Source organism: Podarcis cretensis (assembly GCF_951804945.1).
Source record: "Podarcis cretensis genome assembly, chromosome: 9".
Lineage (NCBI taxonomy): Eukaryota > Metazoa > Chordata > Lepidosauria > Squamata > Lacertidae > Podarcis > Podarcis cretensis.
The window spans coordinates 16,182,309-16,196,194 of NC_137178.1; the positions used below are offsets into that span (position 1 = coordinate 16,182,309).

Consider the following 13,886-nt stretch of genomic DNA (forward strand, 5'->3'; position numbering starts at 1 on the left):
AAATGCTGATATAATAAAACCGCCTAGCTCGCACTTTATGCTAAGGTTTATTGAACAATTTTTTTGTATTAAGTGTTATATATAAATCCTGCACAGCACGTTAACAATGGTTTGTTTACAGTATGAAGCCCTTAGCTTATGAACCTTGATTTGATTTAACCATGGCTTGGCACTATGTGAGAATGCAACACCATTCCTTAACCATAGGGGGTTTGGGGGTTGTTGTTTTTTGGCCTCAGACATTCATCAAGCTGCCAAGTCCTGAGCAGTTAGAAAAAAAGCCATGGTTTGTTCAGTCACTTGTGGAATAACACATTGTGAATTGTGGTTCATTAAGCAAACCACGGCTTACTGTTGTGTGCAAACTAGGCCAGCACTGTGGTTAGGCTTTGTCAGAAGCTACTGAATCTACATGAAAGAGAAAAACCCAAAATACTGAGGTGTGAAAAATTGTGATGTGTTGATTCTTCTCCAAACAGACCATAAACGTAAATTTGATGTGCTTATTTGTATTCTTTATTCATACAATTTTTAAACGGAATGCCCCTCCCATTTTCCAGCAAAAAACATCGTGGGCTGGGTACTGTTAGTTACATCTTAGTACCGTGGGACTTAAGTTAGTCATAACTATTTTTCCCCATTGATTGGAATGGAATTAAAACACAATTAACTGAAAGTGACCTATTTGACTGAAATCTGTTAAGCGAGACATTTCAATCACTTACTGAGGCAGAGCAGCAAACCAAAATTTATGCATTTCATTCTATGTGTTACACAATACAGCATTCATACATTTATCATCTTTAGTGGTGTTAATGAACTTTAAACCCATAGTTAAAACCATGGTCTTTTCTTTTAAAATTTGACAATTTCAAAATGGAACTGTCAGTGCTTACATTTACCCAATCAAATATGAACACTGCTTAGATTAGAAGCTGATGATTTTATATTGCATTAGGTGAAAACAATTCTTCACAAGAGATGAAAGATGGTGTATCGTTGTCAAAAAAAGAAATTACTATTACTTATAGCCATTTAAAGCAAATAACTGCCATTCAAGATGCATACAAATGTGGCTTGAAGACTGCAGCAGGGAAGTAAAAGCAGGCATGGAACACATCCTTCATGTTCTTGCTGTCACCTTTAGAACACAAAATCAGATTTGAAGCTGAACGAATCTCTTACAACTGGGTTTAAAAAGCATAGGCAACAACTCTCTCTCTCTGTCTGTCTCTTTTGCAAGATCCCATCAATCTACGCTGCTTCACTCTGTAGTAGAGCATACACTTTGTACCTAGAAGATCCCAGATAGGGTTAGGAAAAAGACCTTGGCCTGAAAATTCTAGAGAACCATTGCTAGTTAATGTATACAATATTGAGCTTGATGGACCAATAGTCTGATTTGATGTGTGATTTGAGATTTACAAGCTTGCAGGGCCGGCCCACCCATGAGGCAAGGTGAAGGAACTGCCTCAGGTGGCAGGACCCACAGGGGCAGCAGATGTAGATCATTATTCTCCTCCTGTTCCTGATGTAGATCTTAACTCATCCCTTCTTCCCTGGTGGGGAGGGGGATGCCATTTTGTAGTTTTCCTTGGACATCCAAACTGTCTTGGGATGGCCCTGGTCACTTGTCTCATTGCGCTACAAATCTGCTCTCCAAGGGTATAATTCAGCCAAAACAAAGTCCTCGAAAATCCCATTGGTTTCTGTTTCACCGAAAGCCATGGGGCACCCAGCCCAATTTTATGCGTTTTTACTTGGGGATACAATGAAACCTGCTCTCAGGTATATGGAATAGAATTGTAGCCTTAAGCATTTTTAAACGTTCACTGGAATGTGTCCTGAATAAGTGAGGGAAGTTGGCACGCATGACGGGATGCTGTACAGGTTTTGGCATACTAGTATTAAACTTAAGCCTCGTGCCTTTGCTTGCTGACAGTTAAGCATTTCATAAAGCAGCAAAGCTATAAATGATATGAAATGGAATTTGCCAACAAAACACTTGGTACATACCGCAGGAGGGTATCTCAGCTGGGATGCTATTTCTGTTGAAGAAAGTAATGTTTCATTAGTTAAAAGTTCTTATACAGAAAGTATGTAGACAGCACTTGTTCCCAATGTCTGATTCTGGTCCCTAGTAAAACTCTGTCCCAGTTTGGATGATCTTTTAAAGCTTCCACCACCACGGCCCTGGATGGTTTATTATCCCATCATTCAGGCAAAGTTTATCAGTTCAGATGTAATGGGGAACTCTGGCTTAACACAAGCCATGAAGAGAGTGGGGAGTACTCAGCCCTGAGGCTCATTCATAAACCATGATTTGTTCATAATACTATGTTATGCTTTTTGAGGAGATGTTGGGGGAAGCCTTTGGGAGTTCATGCACATGCTGTAGTGGTTTCTTTAGGCCTCCTCCCCATAGGCATAGAATCATAGGACTGAAGAGTTGAAAGGGACCACAAGAGTCATCTCTCACAACCCCCAGCATTGCAGAATTTTTTTGAACCCATGGCCCTGAGATTAAGAGCCTCATGCTCTACTGACAGAGCTATCCCAGCTTTCCCTCTTTTCCCATTGCTATCTCCATTGCGGGGGGGGGGGGGGGGGCATTCTTTAGTACTCAGAGCAAATGGCAAGTTGAGTTTTTGTTCTGATTTTGAGCTAAAGAACAGGTTTTATCTGGGAAAGGCATGGGACAAGCATGACTGTGGATGAGGGACATAGAAACTGAACCTTTTCGGTAGGGCAGGGGCATAGTGGGGGAAGCAGAAAGGCCGTGGCCCCGGTTGCACAATTTTGAGGGGGCACAAACCAGCCCCCCCAGACTCCAGCTGGTTGTTCTTAGTACCAATAGAAGTAGGAAACTACTTACCCCCACAATAGGTGGGAAGCCCTAAAAATGTGTAAGACAGTAAGACTGTTGAAAAGCATTTGACATGAATCTTGGTATCCTCCAAGAAAGGTGTGGGCAAATATCAGGCAGAAAGGAATCTGCTTTCTTTGCTACCCACTTCCCGCACCCAGAAACTGAAATCCACCAATAGAACCATCTGCAAAAAACATTGATTCACATCCAGGTACCTTTCCTGGTACTCAGAAGGTACCCCTCCCACTTCTGAAATTCCACTTGAAAGTAGTATTCCACTGTAGCCAATGGAATAGGTCTCAGTGTGGGACTGGTCATTGCATGTGGTCTGCAACAGTTTCTCCAGATCTCAAATGTGTCCACGGACCCCAAGAGACTGGTGACCCCTGACTTAAGAGTTAAAGAATTCTGAGCCCAGGAATTTGTTTTTAGTGCCAAACTGAACTGTGCTTATAGTTCTTCCTAACCCTTTGTTCTTCCAAACTCTGATGCATCACGAGCCACTTTTGATTTTTTTGGTTCTGACAGGTAACGACTCCATGGAAGCCACTTTTTCAAAATTCCAAATGTGCCCATGACCTCCCCCACAAACGTTGAGGGCTTTCTCTCCCCGCTTCTTTTGCAGGATACCTTTCATAAAGTGCAATGGCCTAAACCCACACATATAATCAGGCAATCATTCAAAGACCTCTGAGTTTCCCCTTGGATCTCTGACTAGGGAAGTATGATGCAATGAAGATCAATGAACTTACCGCCCCAGGAATTGCAGGATAAGGGATCTAGAGAGAGGCAAAAAATCAGTACACTGCATTCTTGTAACAGAGGTCAGTCATACGGTTATTTGGTGAACATTATGGGCCGATTTCCACAGTGCAGTGTAGATATGCCCCCCCCCCGCCACTGTGCTACGATCTAGTAATAATGATGAACAGCAGTGGCGTAGCGTGGGGGGTGCAGGGGGGGCCGGCCGCACCGGGCGCAACATCTGGGTGTTAGGGTTAGGGGGCGCAAATCCATGGGTTAGGGGGTGCAAATTACTTGCATCCCGGGTGCTGACAACCCACGCTACACCACTGATGAACAGTAAATTGTCTTACCAGAAATGGGCCACCAACACCTCCAGCTCCAGGGCTCACCTAAAGAGAAGGGACCTCATTCAATCATATAAAGCTTGGTTTCAAATGGTGGTTTTCTATATCCGGGAGCTGCCATAATGTGGTGGCAATGAGGAAACTATGAGATCGTTCACTTTAGCTAAAGTATTTACAACACCGATGCAGAATTTGACGAGAAGTGTTGCTCTCTTGGTGGATTTTATTCCTTTCCCATCTCTTAAATTTCATAGATTTGGGGAGCAACCCAGAGAAAGTAAATGGCATTCCACAATGCAATCTTATCCATGTTTGCTCAGAAAGTACTGTAACTCCCACTGAGTTCATAGGGACTTTTCCTTCCAGGTAAACAGGTATAACATTGAACTCAATGTGGCTTACTTCTGAGTAGAGAAGTTTTGAGTATTGTGCTGCAAGTGCACTCATTCAATGATCAAAACTAACGTTACTTGATTAGTGCTCTTTTGAATCCCCACAAAGAAGTCTGTTCTGAAATTGGTTAAGCCAGAATTGGCATTGTATATTTATTTTTCAGTTCATTTGATCAAATGTGCATGAGTTTTTGTATGGAAGTGCATATAAACTGACACCCTCCAGATGTTCTAGACTAAAACTTCCATCAGCCCCAGCCAGGAGAGTCATACAAGTTGGTCCCGATAGGAGGAAAACAGGCTGGAAAACAGCATAGACATTCAAAAATGTGAACTTTTTTTTAAATTAAAAAAAAAAAAGGACTGGTGAAACCATAGGAGAGATGGCAGGAGATAACAAAGGAACTACCTTGTGGATGATATTTCACTCTCATTTCTTACTCAGACTGAGTGTTAACCACAGCTGCTGCTTATGAAAGTCTGAAATAGGTGGTGGTATAGAAAACCAAGCAGAATTTTGAACTTACCACGCCTGGCAGATTGCTGAGAATAGAGGGCAAACCCTAAGGGAAAAGAAGAAAACAAGGGAGGTAGTTGGTTTTGATTCAATATCAATATTTAAATTTATTAAAGGTAAAGGCACCCCTGACCATTAGGTCCAGTCGTGGCAGACTCTGGGGTTGCAGCGCTCATCTTGCTTTATTAGCTGAGGGAGCCGGCGTACAGGCTTCCGGGTCATGTGGCCAGCATGACTAAGCCGCTTTTGAGGAACCAGAGCAGCACACGGAAACACCGTTTACCTTCCCACCGGAGCGGTACCTATTTATCTACTTGCACTTTTTGCGGTGCTTTTGAACTGCTAGGTTGGCAGGAGCAGGGACCGAGCAACAGGAGCTCACCCCGTCGGTCGTGGGGATTTGAACCGCCGACCTTCTGATTGGCAAGTCCTAGGCTCTGTGGTTTAACCCACAGCGCCAGCTGCGTCTTTAGTCACTTTTTAAAAAAGCAAAAGCAACTCAAAGTGACTCACAACAGTAAATAACACACACACATTAAAACAAAACTGAGAAAAATCTGATGGGTTACACTATCTAGGTTTCCTCCTTGTGGCAAAGCAGGTTAATTACTAACACACACTGATCAATTCCTTCTCCTAGGTGGGCTCCCTTCCCGGGTTGACAAGCCCCATCTGCCCCTCACTTCCCTCTACTACAGGCTTCCTCAAATTCAGCCCTCCAGAGGTTATTGGCCTACAACTCCCATTTGGATACAATAAAGGAACTGGAGGCCCCTCGACTGTCCTCGGGTTCAGTATTGGACCACTTTGACTGGATATCCCCAGCTGATGTAGACAGACTCCTCCGAGCTGGAAAGCCCACCACCTGTCCTCTCGACCCGTGCCCGTCCTGGCTGATTAGAGCGTGTCCAGAAGAGGTGCGGGCCCCCCTGGGGGATATCATCAATCTGTCCCTTGGCGCCGGGACATTCCCAGGGGAACTGAAGGAGGCAGTGGTGCGCCCGCTCTTAAAGAAAACATCATTAGATCCCTTAGATCTATCCAATTACCGCCCGGTCTCGAATCTTCCATTCCTGGGTAAGGTGATTGAGAGAGCGGTTGCTGAACAGCTTGGTAGGTTTCTGGATGAAACATCAGCTCTGGATCCATTCCAGTCCGGCTTCCGCGCTGGTCATGGGACCGAGACGGCTCTGGTCGCCCTAACAGATGATCTCCGCAGGCAGCTGGATCGAGGCGGGTCGGGGCTGCTGATTCTTCTAGACCTGTCAGCAGCCTTCGACATGGTCGATCACGAACTCCTGGACCACCGCCTTGCCGACGTGGGGATCCAGGGCACAGTCCTTCAATGGCTGCGCTCGTTTCTCTCTGGTCGGGGACAGAGGGTGGCGCTTGGGGGGGAATTGTCATCCCGCCACTCCTTGGTGTGTGGTGTGCCTCAGGGTGCAATACTCTCCCCGATGCTTTTTAACATCTTTATGCGCCCCCTCGCCCAGCTTGTCCGGAGTTTTGGGCTGGGCTGCCATCAGTATGCTGATGACACCCAACTCTATTTGTTGATGGACGGCCACCCGGACTCGGCCCCAGACACACTGATCAGATGCTTGGAGGCTGTGGCTGGATGGTTACGTGGGAGCCGGCTGAAGTTAAATCCTTCGAAGACAGAGGTCTTCTGGCTGGGACGGGACGACATGGGACTGAGGGGGCAACTCCCATCTCTTGCGGGGGTGCAATTAGTGCCAGCACCGTCCGTTAAGAGTTTGGGTGTAATCTTTGATACCTCCCTCTCCATGGAGGCGCAGATTGCAGCTATAACAAAGGCGGCATTTTTTCATCTCCGCCAAGCTAAGCAGTTGGCTCCTTACCTCTCTCGCCCTGACCTAGCCACTGTGATCCACGCGACGGTCACCTCTCTTCGCTTAGAGATCACATTCATCCGGTGCTATACCAGCTGCACTGGCTCCCGGTGGAGTACAGGATCAGGTTTAAGGTGCTGGTTTTAACCTTCAAAGCCCTATACGGCCTAGGGCCCTCGTACCTACGGGACCGCCTCTCCTGGTATGCCCCACAGAGGAACTTACGATCTTCAAATAAAAACACCTTGAGGGTCCCAGGCCTCAGAGAGGTTAGGCTGGCCTCAACTAGAGCCAGGGCTTTTTCGGCTGCGGCTCCAACCTGGTGGAACGCTCTGTCACAAGAGACAAGGGCCCTGCAGGACTTGACATCTTTCCGCAGGGCCTGCAAGACAGAGCTGTTCCACCTGGCATTTGGTCAGGGCGCAGCCTAACCCCCTCCTCTGGCAATCTTTACAAAGCTTTAGTTTATGGTTGCCATCAATTACCTGAGCTGGATCATAGGTCACATAGATCGGGATCATCTGTAAAAGAAACAAAGCTATGAAACAAATCACGCTAACATATTTGCCTTTAATTATCTTAATAAAAAAAAAAATCCTTCCATAGCACCTTAGAGACCAACTAAGTTTGTTATTGGTACAGGGATGCGGGTTAGTTCTGTGGGTTAAACCACAGAGCCTAGGACTTGCCGATCAGAAGGTCGGCAGTTCGAATCCCCGTGATGGGGTGAGCTCCCGTTGCTCAGTCCCTGCTCCTGCCAACCTAGCAGTTCGAAAGCACATGGTTCGCCAGAAGTGGCTTAGTCATGCTGGCCACATGACCCGGAAGCTGTACGCTGGCTCCCTCGGCCAATAAAGCGATGGGGGTGGAGACGCTCCTTCAGTCATACACATGACCTCAATATTTGGGGGGAGGATTCAACCCCCTGCCCACAAATATTGAGGGGGCTGAATCCCCTTCCAACCCCTAAAGTTGGCGCTGCTGCCCACAACAAAGCAGCAATCAGGAGCAGCCTTGCGCACCATCTCTTGTTGCTCCCAGGTAATATCCAATTCCAGCCTGACAATATGGCGCCCTTTAAAATGGCCTCTAGATGACGATGTAGGCTACCCTCTTGCAACTTGCCATCAGTGGGCTCTTCCTGTTTGGGGAGCAAGGCATCCAGGGATGCAGAAGCATAGCTCTTCATTTTGGTGAATGGGGTTTGTGCCACAAGCATAGGCACGCTCCCTTCTCTTAATGCCATGCTGGTATTACCTGAGGTGGGTATGGCTGTGCTGGAATCTGAGGTGGGTATGGTTGTGCTGGAAGTGGAGGAGGAAACTGAGGAAGCAACTGAGGAGGAACCTGAGGAGGCACTTGAGGAACCATGATAGGAAGGCGCTGTGGAAACAGAGAAACAGAAGGTGGAGACAGACAACACCGCAAGTGTGGTGGAAGTGGTTTGAACACACTCTGCTGACGTCCTCACTTGATTCCTGTAATGCTCTCTCTGCAGGGCTACCTTTAAGAAAGCAGCTGTCAAAATGCTTATGGGATCATGTGACACCCATTCTGTTCCAATTTAATTGGTTGTGTGTGTGTTTCGAGGCTCGATGTATATTGGCCTTCTTCAACCTGTTGCTCTCCGGATGTTACAGACTACAACTCCTATCAGTCTCAGCATGGCTATATTAAAGAGCTGGTTTTGATATTTTAAGCCCTGAACAGTTAAGGACCAGGTTGCTCGAAAGGCTACCTGCATCCTGGTGAACATGAGATCAGTCATCATCATTAGCCTATCAAAATCAAGCAGATTTTGAAAACTGATTTGCTCTGGTTGATATTTGATTGATGGCTTTATGCTTTTACACACACCCACACACCCACACCCCTCATACTGTTCGATATATGAAGTTTACTAATTTTGGGGAGTGGCCTTGTGAAGGGTCTGCCCTAAAAATAGTGGAGTCAAAATTAAGGTAACAAACAAGCAAACATATTCATGCTGCTCTTAAAAACCCTCTGCCAGAAATCAAAAGCATCTTCCAGAATGTGTGCTTTTAATATTGTTTCCATGGCACTAACACTCTTGCACACAGAAGGTTATTGATATAATTATAATTTTTATTTTATATACCACTTATATACCAGAAAGGCTTCTAAGTGGCATACAACTATAAAATCAATGCACAATCAAAATGCACAATAACAAATCCATTGGGGGCATCTTAGCATCCTGAATTAAAATATACAATAAAACAAACAATAAAATATTACAATTAAGACAGTTAAGAAATACACAAGATGGTTTACCTCGTTGCTGGCACTGCCACTTGCTGACCGCTGTCAAAACATATGAAATAAAAACAGGGTTAGATTTCATGTTTTTGTGGGTTAGATTTCATGCTTTATCCTCACAGGATGACATTGGGAGTATTCCTCTAGAACCCAAGCAAAGGTTCCACGTATCCTATATTCCCCATTTCCTCAGGTTCCTGTCACCTCCCATGTGAATTCTTCTCTCTTCCCACATCTCACAATGCAGTTGGAGGCACAACTTGTCCTTGCCCATGGATTGGTCAATGAGAGTTTGCTGGGAGAAGGCCAGAGTCCCTTGCACGATGCCTCCAGACACCCCTCTTGCAGCCCATGGAGGCTTCTGCCTCTCCAAACACTTCTTTTCTCACTTGTTTTCATTTGGGCAACGCTGGCCTAGCTCGGAAATGAATTTCAGGTGTCTAGACCCCTCGGCCTTCCCTAACATGTCTCTGAGCCCAGAGACATTTCCCTGAGCAAAGGAGGAGAGGGGCAGCTGGTCAGCTGGTGTAAGGAAAGGAAGAAGATGGTTCAGCAGCTAGAGGCTGGTGCCTGGCCTTCCAGCTGCCTGGCATAACAGGAAGGAAGGAAGGAAGGAAGGAAGGAAGGAAGGAAGGAAGGAAGGAGATGCTGCTTGGGAAGCCCAGGGATGCACCCAGCTCTTCCATTAGGCAGATTGAGGCAGCTACTTCATATGAGCCAGGACTTGTTTATATACACCGTATTTTTCGCTCCATAAGACGCACCTAGTTTTTAGAGTAGGAAAGGGGGAAAGCCCTGTTTTTTGAGCACCAGCTCACAGTTGTGCAGCTTCTTTTGCAAAGGGGAAAAAAATCCTGTTTTTATGGGGTTCAGCTCACAGTTCTGCAGCTTCTTTAGGAAAGGAAAGGGAGCCATTTCTACAGTTTCCAGAGAGATAATCTAATCAGCCAGTCACATGTCGCTGGGGAAACAAACAGCCTCCGTCCGCAGAACATTAAACAATGGAGGCCTGGGCAAGGGGGCGGGGCCAGAAAGGGAGCTGGCGATCGACCACACATTTGCTCCATAAGACACACAGACATTTCCCCTTACTTTTTAGGAGGAAAAAACTGAACTGTGTCTTATGGAGCAAAAAATACAGTAATCAGTATATAGAGTTGGTTATTCCATGAATGCCAGTTTGGGGCATACACATCTCTGAAATGGTGAATTCAAGTGTGAGAAATTGCTGTTCGTATAACATACACAGGATTGGAAGAGCCTATGAAACAGGGTTTCCCATTATATGCACACTGGGCAAAATGCACATGTGGTGGCACGCTTGCAACTTTCTATGCAGAACTGATACCCAGAGTAGGAAATATGTCATGTGCTTAGCAGCCCAAATGGCTCTGGTTATCTCTTTGACATTCCCCACCACCTTTACTTATTTTTATCTTATTGTCATGTTGTTACAGTGCGCTACAACTGTATTACTAAGAGATTCTAGCTGTTGGCCTAACAGGTTTCCCCATTCCACAGGTTCAGTGCTACTTACACGGACTGGGACAGCGACTGCTATGCTCAGAATGCAGGAAAGATAAATCAGCAGTTTCATTGTGGCAGAAGAACCTGAAGCAACATAAGTAGGGAACAATTGATGCAGGGTTTTCCCCCCAGCTTGCTAACGATTGGGTAGTCAGGAGAACTCTTTACAAAACTTATCCAGAGGTTATCAAAGATTGCGTGGAGAGAGGGGAGGGGAGCCACATGTGCTGCTGCCACCCCAACATCTCACAACCCACTGGCTCCACTCCCAGTCCTTCATGTCTGCTGGGTTTGGCTTGAACACAAATAGGTTCCTCCAGAATGCACATCATTTCCCCTTCAGAACTTCCACCCAATGAATGACGGAGCTGGCAACAACTGTGATATTGTGGGCACGGCCAGTGTGTGACCTCACTCCCCCCCCCAGGTGTTCTTCAAGGACAATTTCTGCATAAAATTTTACTTGGATGTAAATCCCATTGAAATTAATTACTTATTTCTACCAAAGCAATATATTTTAGTAATGTTATGACATTCTAGCGGAAGCAGCTGTTCAGGTTAGTTTTTGACAACTAGATATACATTTTGGCTCACAACTGGAGTCTAATCTGGATGCCAGCCCTGATGAGATGTAATGAATATATGTAATTTTACCTGTAGAGTACATTTATGACACATCCAAGTAGTTTAGGCTCTCTAAATTGCACTAAATCCTTGGGTGCATCCAGATGGGTGATTATTGTGGGATCGATGCTCCCAATGCATGAAGAGTTTTTCTTTTTGGCAGTAAGCACACAGTGTTGTTGCCATCAAAATGCTACCCTGTATCTCTCCTTCCCCCTTTCAGATTTTCAATTACCAAGGAAAATCCATTAAGTTGAAACATTAAGTTGTCAACAAGCCACATGTGATAACTCAGGAATCCATTTTCAATGCTAAGCCCCAAAATGGAAGCACCCCAAGACTTACCTTTAGTTTGCTTCAAGGTTGGCTGAAGAAAAATCTAGAAGTCAACTTGATCTCACAACTCTATGTGAGTAGCTGGTATTTATATATAGTCATGTCCCAATAACATGGCTTTAATCATCAAAGAAAAAAAATCACTGGTCTTCATGAGTCATAATTTGTTAATACCCAATAAGATTAGGAGTTTTGGTTTTGTGTCTGTGGTTTGCCTGCAGAAATCCCTGGGCTATCTTTTTATTGTGATAAGAAGCGATTGTCAGAGGAACTGCCCCTAACTGATGAAGTATGTACTAATGCAGCAGTCTTGCTGAGGCCAAGGTCACTACCTCAATATCATCTGGGAAATAATATCTCCATTGCATTGAGTACCACAATGGAAGAAATTACTAGGGTGTGCATCTGCTCTGGAAAACCTGTACAGTGGAAACCTGTTTCAAAGAGTTGTGGACCTTGTTTGAAGCAAAGCAATCTCCTCCAATTTTGGGCTGCTTCCAAAACTTCAGACCCATTCCTCAGATTTGGACACAGAGAATGAGACTGTGTGCATCTTATTGAGCTCCAAATTATTAAGCTAAAATCCATGTACCTGGGATTAAGTACATTTAAAAACAGTGGATTTTACTTTTACATTCACAGGATTGCACTGATAGTGATGGTGCCATAAAGATGACTGCCCCACTCCGGGCTGATATGGTTGGATCTATATGCGATGGCCTTTGCTTATGACCACTATTGCATCTCAGGTACAGGATCTGATCCCAAGGTGTTTTTTGTTCAAGACCACACGTTAGCCACTGGACTAAACAAATGCTATTCATTAATAAATTATGCCCAGGTAATCCTATTCATATCTTTACAAAGCTTAGGGAAGTTGACGCTTACCCAACTCCTATTATTAAAGGGGGGGGGGACCTTATTACCATCTCATAGTCAAGACCCACCCCGTCCAAGATCCTCTGTTCTTAAATTGCTTGCTTATTTTGAAACCTTACTTTCTAAATATTTGTCAGTCAGTAATCTTCTCCGGTTTAAAATATCTGAAGACAACACCCCAAAGTGAAACATCGGGAACACCACCCACCACAGATAATTATCTTCTTAGTTCAGCCTTCCATATCCCTCTGAGTAGATTTGCCACTGCGTCATCCAAATTGCTATAAAATTGGCAGGAAAGACAAATGATGTGTTTGGTAGTAGTGGGGAGAGAAAGAGCGAAAGAGAGAGAAGGCCTGCTAGGAATTCAACCACTCTTCCCCCAACCTAGTGCGCTCCAGATGTTTGGCGTACATCTTCCTTGACTGTTGACCATGCTGGCTGGGGCCAATTGGAGACGTGGCCCGAAACTTCAGAAGGGCATCAGGTTACCAACACCAGAGTCAGTGTCAGGTGCTCCCAGGTACAGACCCAAGAATCTTTGGTCCCATGAGCAGCTCCCAAACTCTCACCACTGCTACACCGAACATCATCCTAGCAGGAAAGAAGGCTCTGGACTAGCTTTGTCCACCGAGGCTAGCCATCATTGGGTCATATTAGATAGGAAGGTTTAATATGCTTATTGTTTGGGCTAGGAATTTGCCTTGGTAACAAAGTCTGCCTGGTCCTGGAACATTTCTGTGCTACGCTTGACTGACTCCCATGCCTGGCCCATCATCTGGGACTTCTGGTTCATGGCTGTCATCCAACACTTCACAGATGAAAACAGGAACACACGTTACATCCAGTGACGAACACAAGAACAACCCATTTAGATTAGGTCTGTCTGATCCAACATTCTGTTGTGTGCCAAGGCACCAGAGCCACAAAGTTCCCAGGAGAACAATAAAACATACTGTCAGAGCTGCCTCTAGGTCCCAGCTCACAGAGGACCAACGCCAGGCTGTCGTTATGTACAAAAGTCTTTATTGAGGTTTAGTTTCCATTTCAAAGCCGCAGCGCGCAGCTCTACGTCTTAAAGCCTAGACCGGCGAAGTACCGTCTGAGTCTCCTCCCCTATGACACCAGTTTAAGATCCTAGCCCGGCTCCACCTTTTACGCTGCTCTCTCCTCCTCTGGGTCCTCCTGCCCGCTGGGGCATTGCCCTTTCTGGACTCTTCCGACGCTGAGTCGCTTAGCTCCTCCCCCTCCCTCCGGCGGGCTTTAGGACCCGGTTCCCAATCCTCATTCTCTGCTGTCCCGCTCTCCTGTACATTTGAACTTGCCTCTCGCGCCAACCCAGTGACCTTCCTCCTGACCGTTACACTACTTCTGTCACTGCTTCCCTCTTCCGGGATACTGGCCGGATCTGACCTCCCCTCCGTTGTCTGACTCTCCGATGGAGGTGTGGTCAGCCCTGCCTTATCTTCTCTCCCTGGTGGGGAATGCACTGGCCCTGATCCTTGGGACTCTTCCCCC

At 45.7% G+C, this 13,886-nt stretch overlaps 1 protein-coding gene across 1 annotated transcript; it reads right to left on the reverse strand.

Annotated features, from left to right (window-relative positions):
* Positions 1-49: 49 nt before the first annotated feature.
* On the reverse strand, positions 50-11,526 carry LOC307224397 (uncharacterized protein). The gene is made up of 11 exons (XM_079991262.1): positions 11,499-11,526; positions 10,540-10,613; positions 9,018-9,047; positions 7,980-8,105; positions 7,208-7,243; positions 4,880-4,915; positions 3,967-4,005; positions 3,622-3,648; positions 2,876-2,896; positions 2,017-2,048; positions 50-1,141 (listed from the first exon to the last, which is right to left on the reverse strand). Exons 2-10 carry the CDS (start codon positions 10,597-10,599, stop codon positions 2,043-2,045), a joined length of 381 nt encoding a protein of 126 aa, XP_079847388.1. The 5' UTR covers positions 10,600-10,613; positions 11,499-11,526; the 3' UTR covers positions 50-1,141; positions 2,017-2,042.
* Between the last annotated feature and the right edge of the window lie 2,360 nt (positions 11,527-13,886).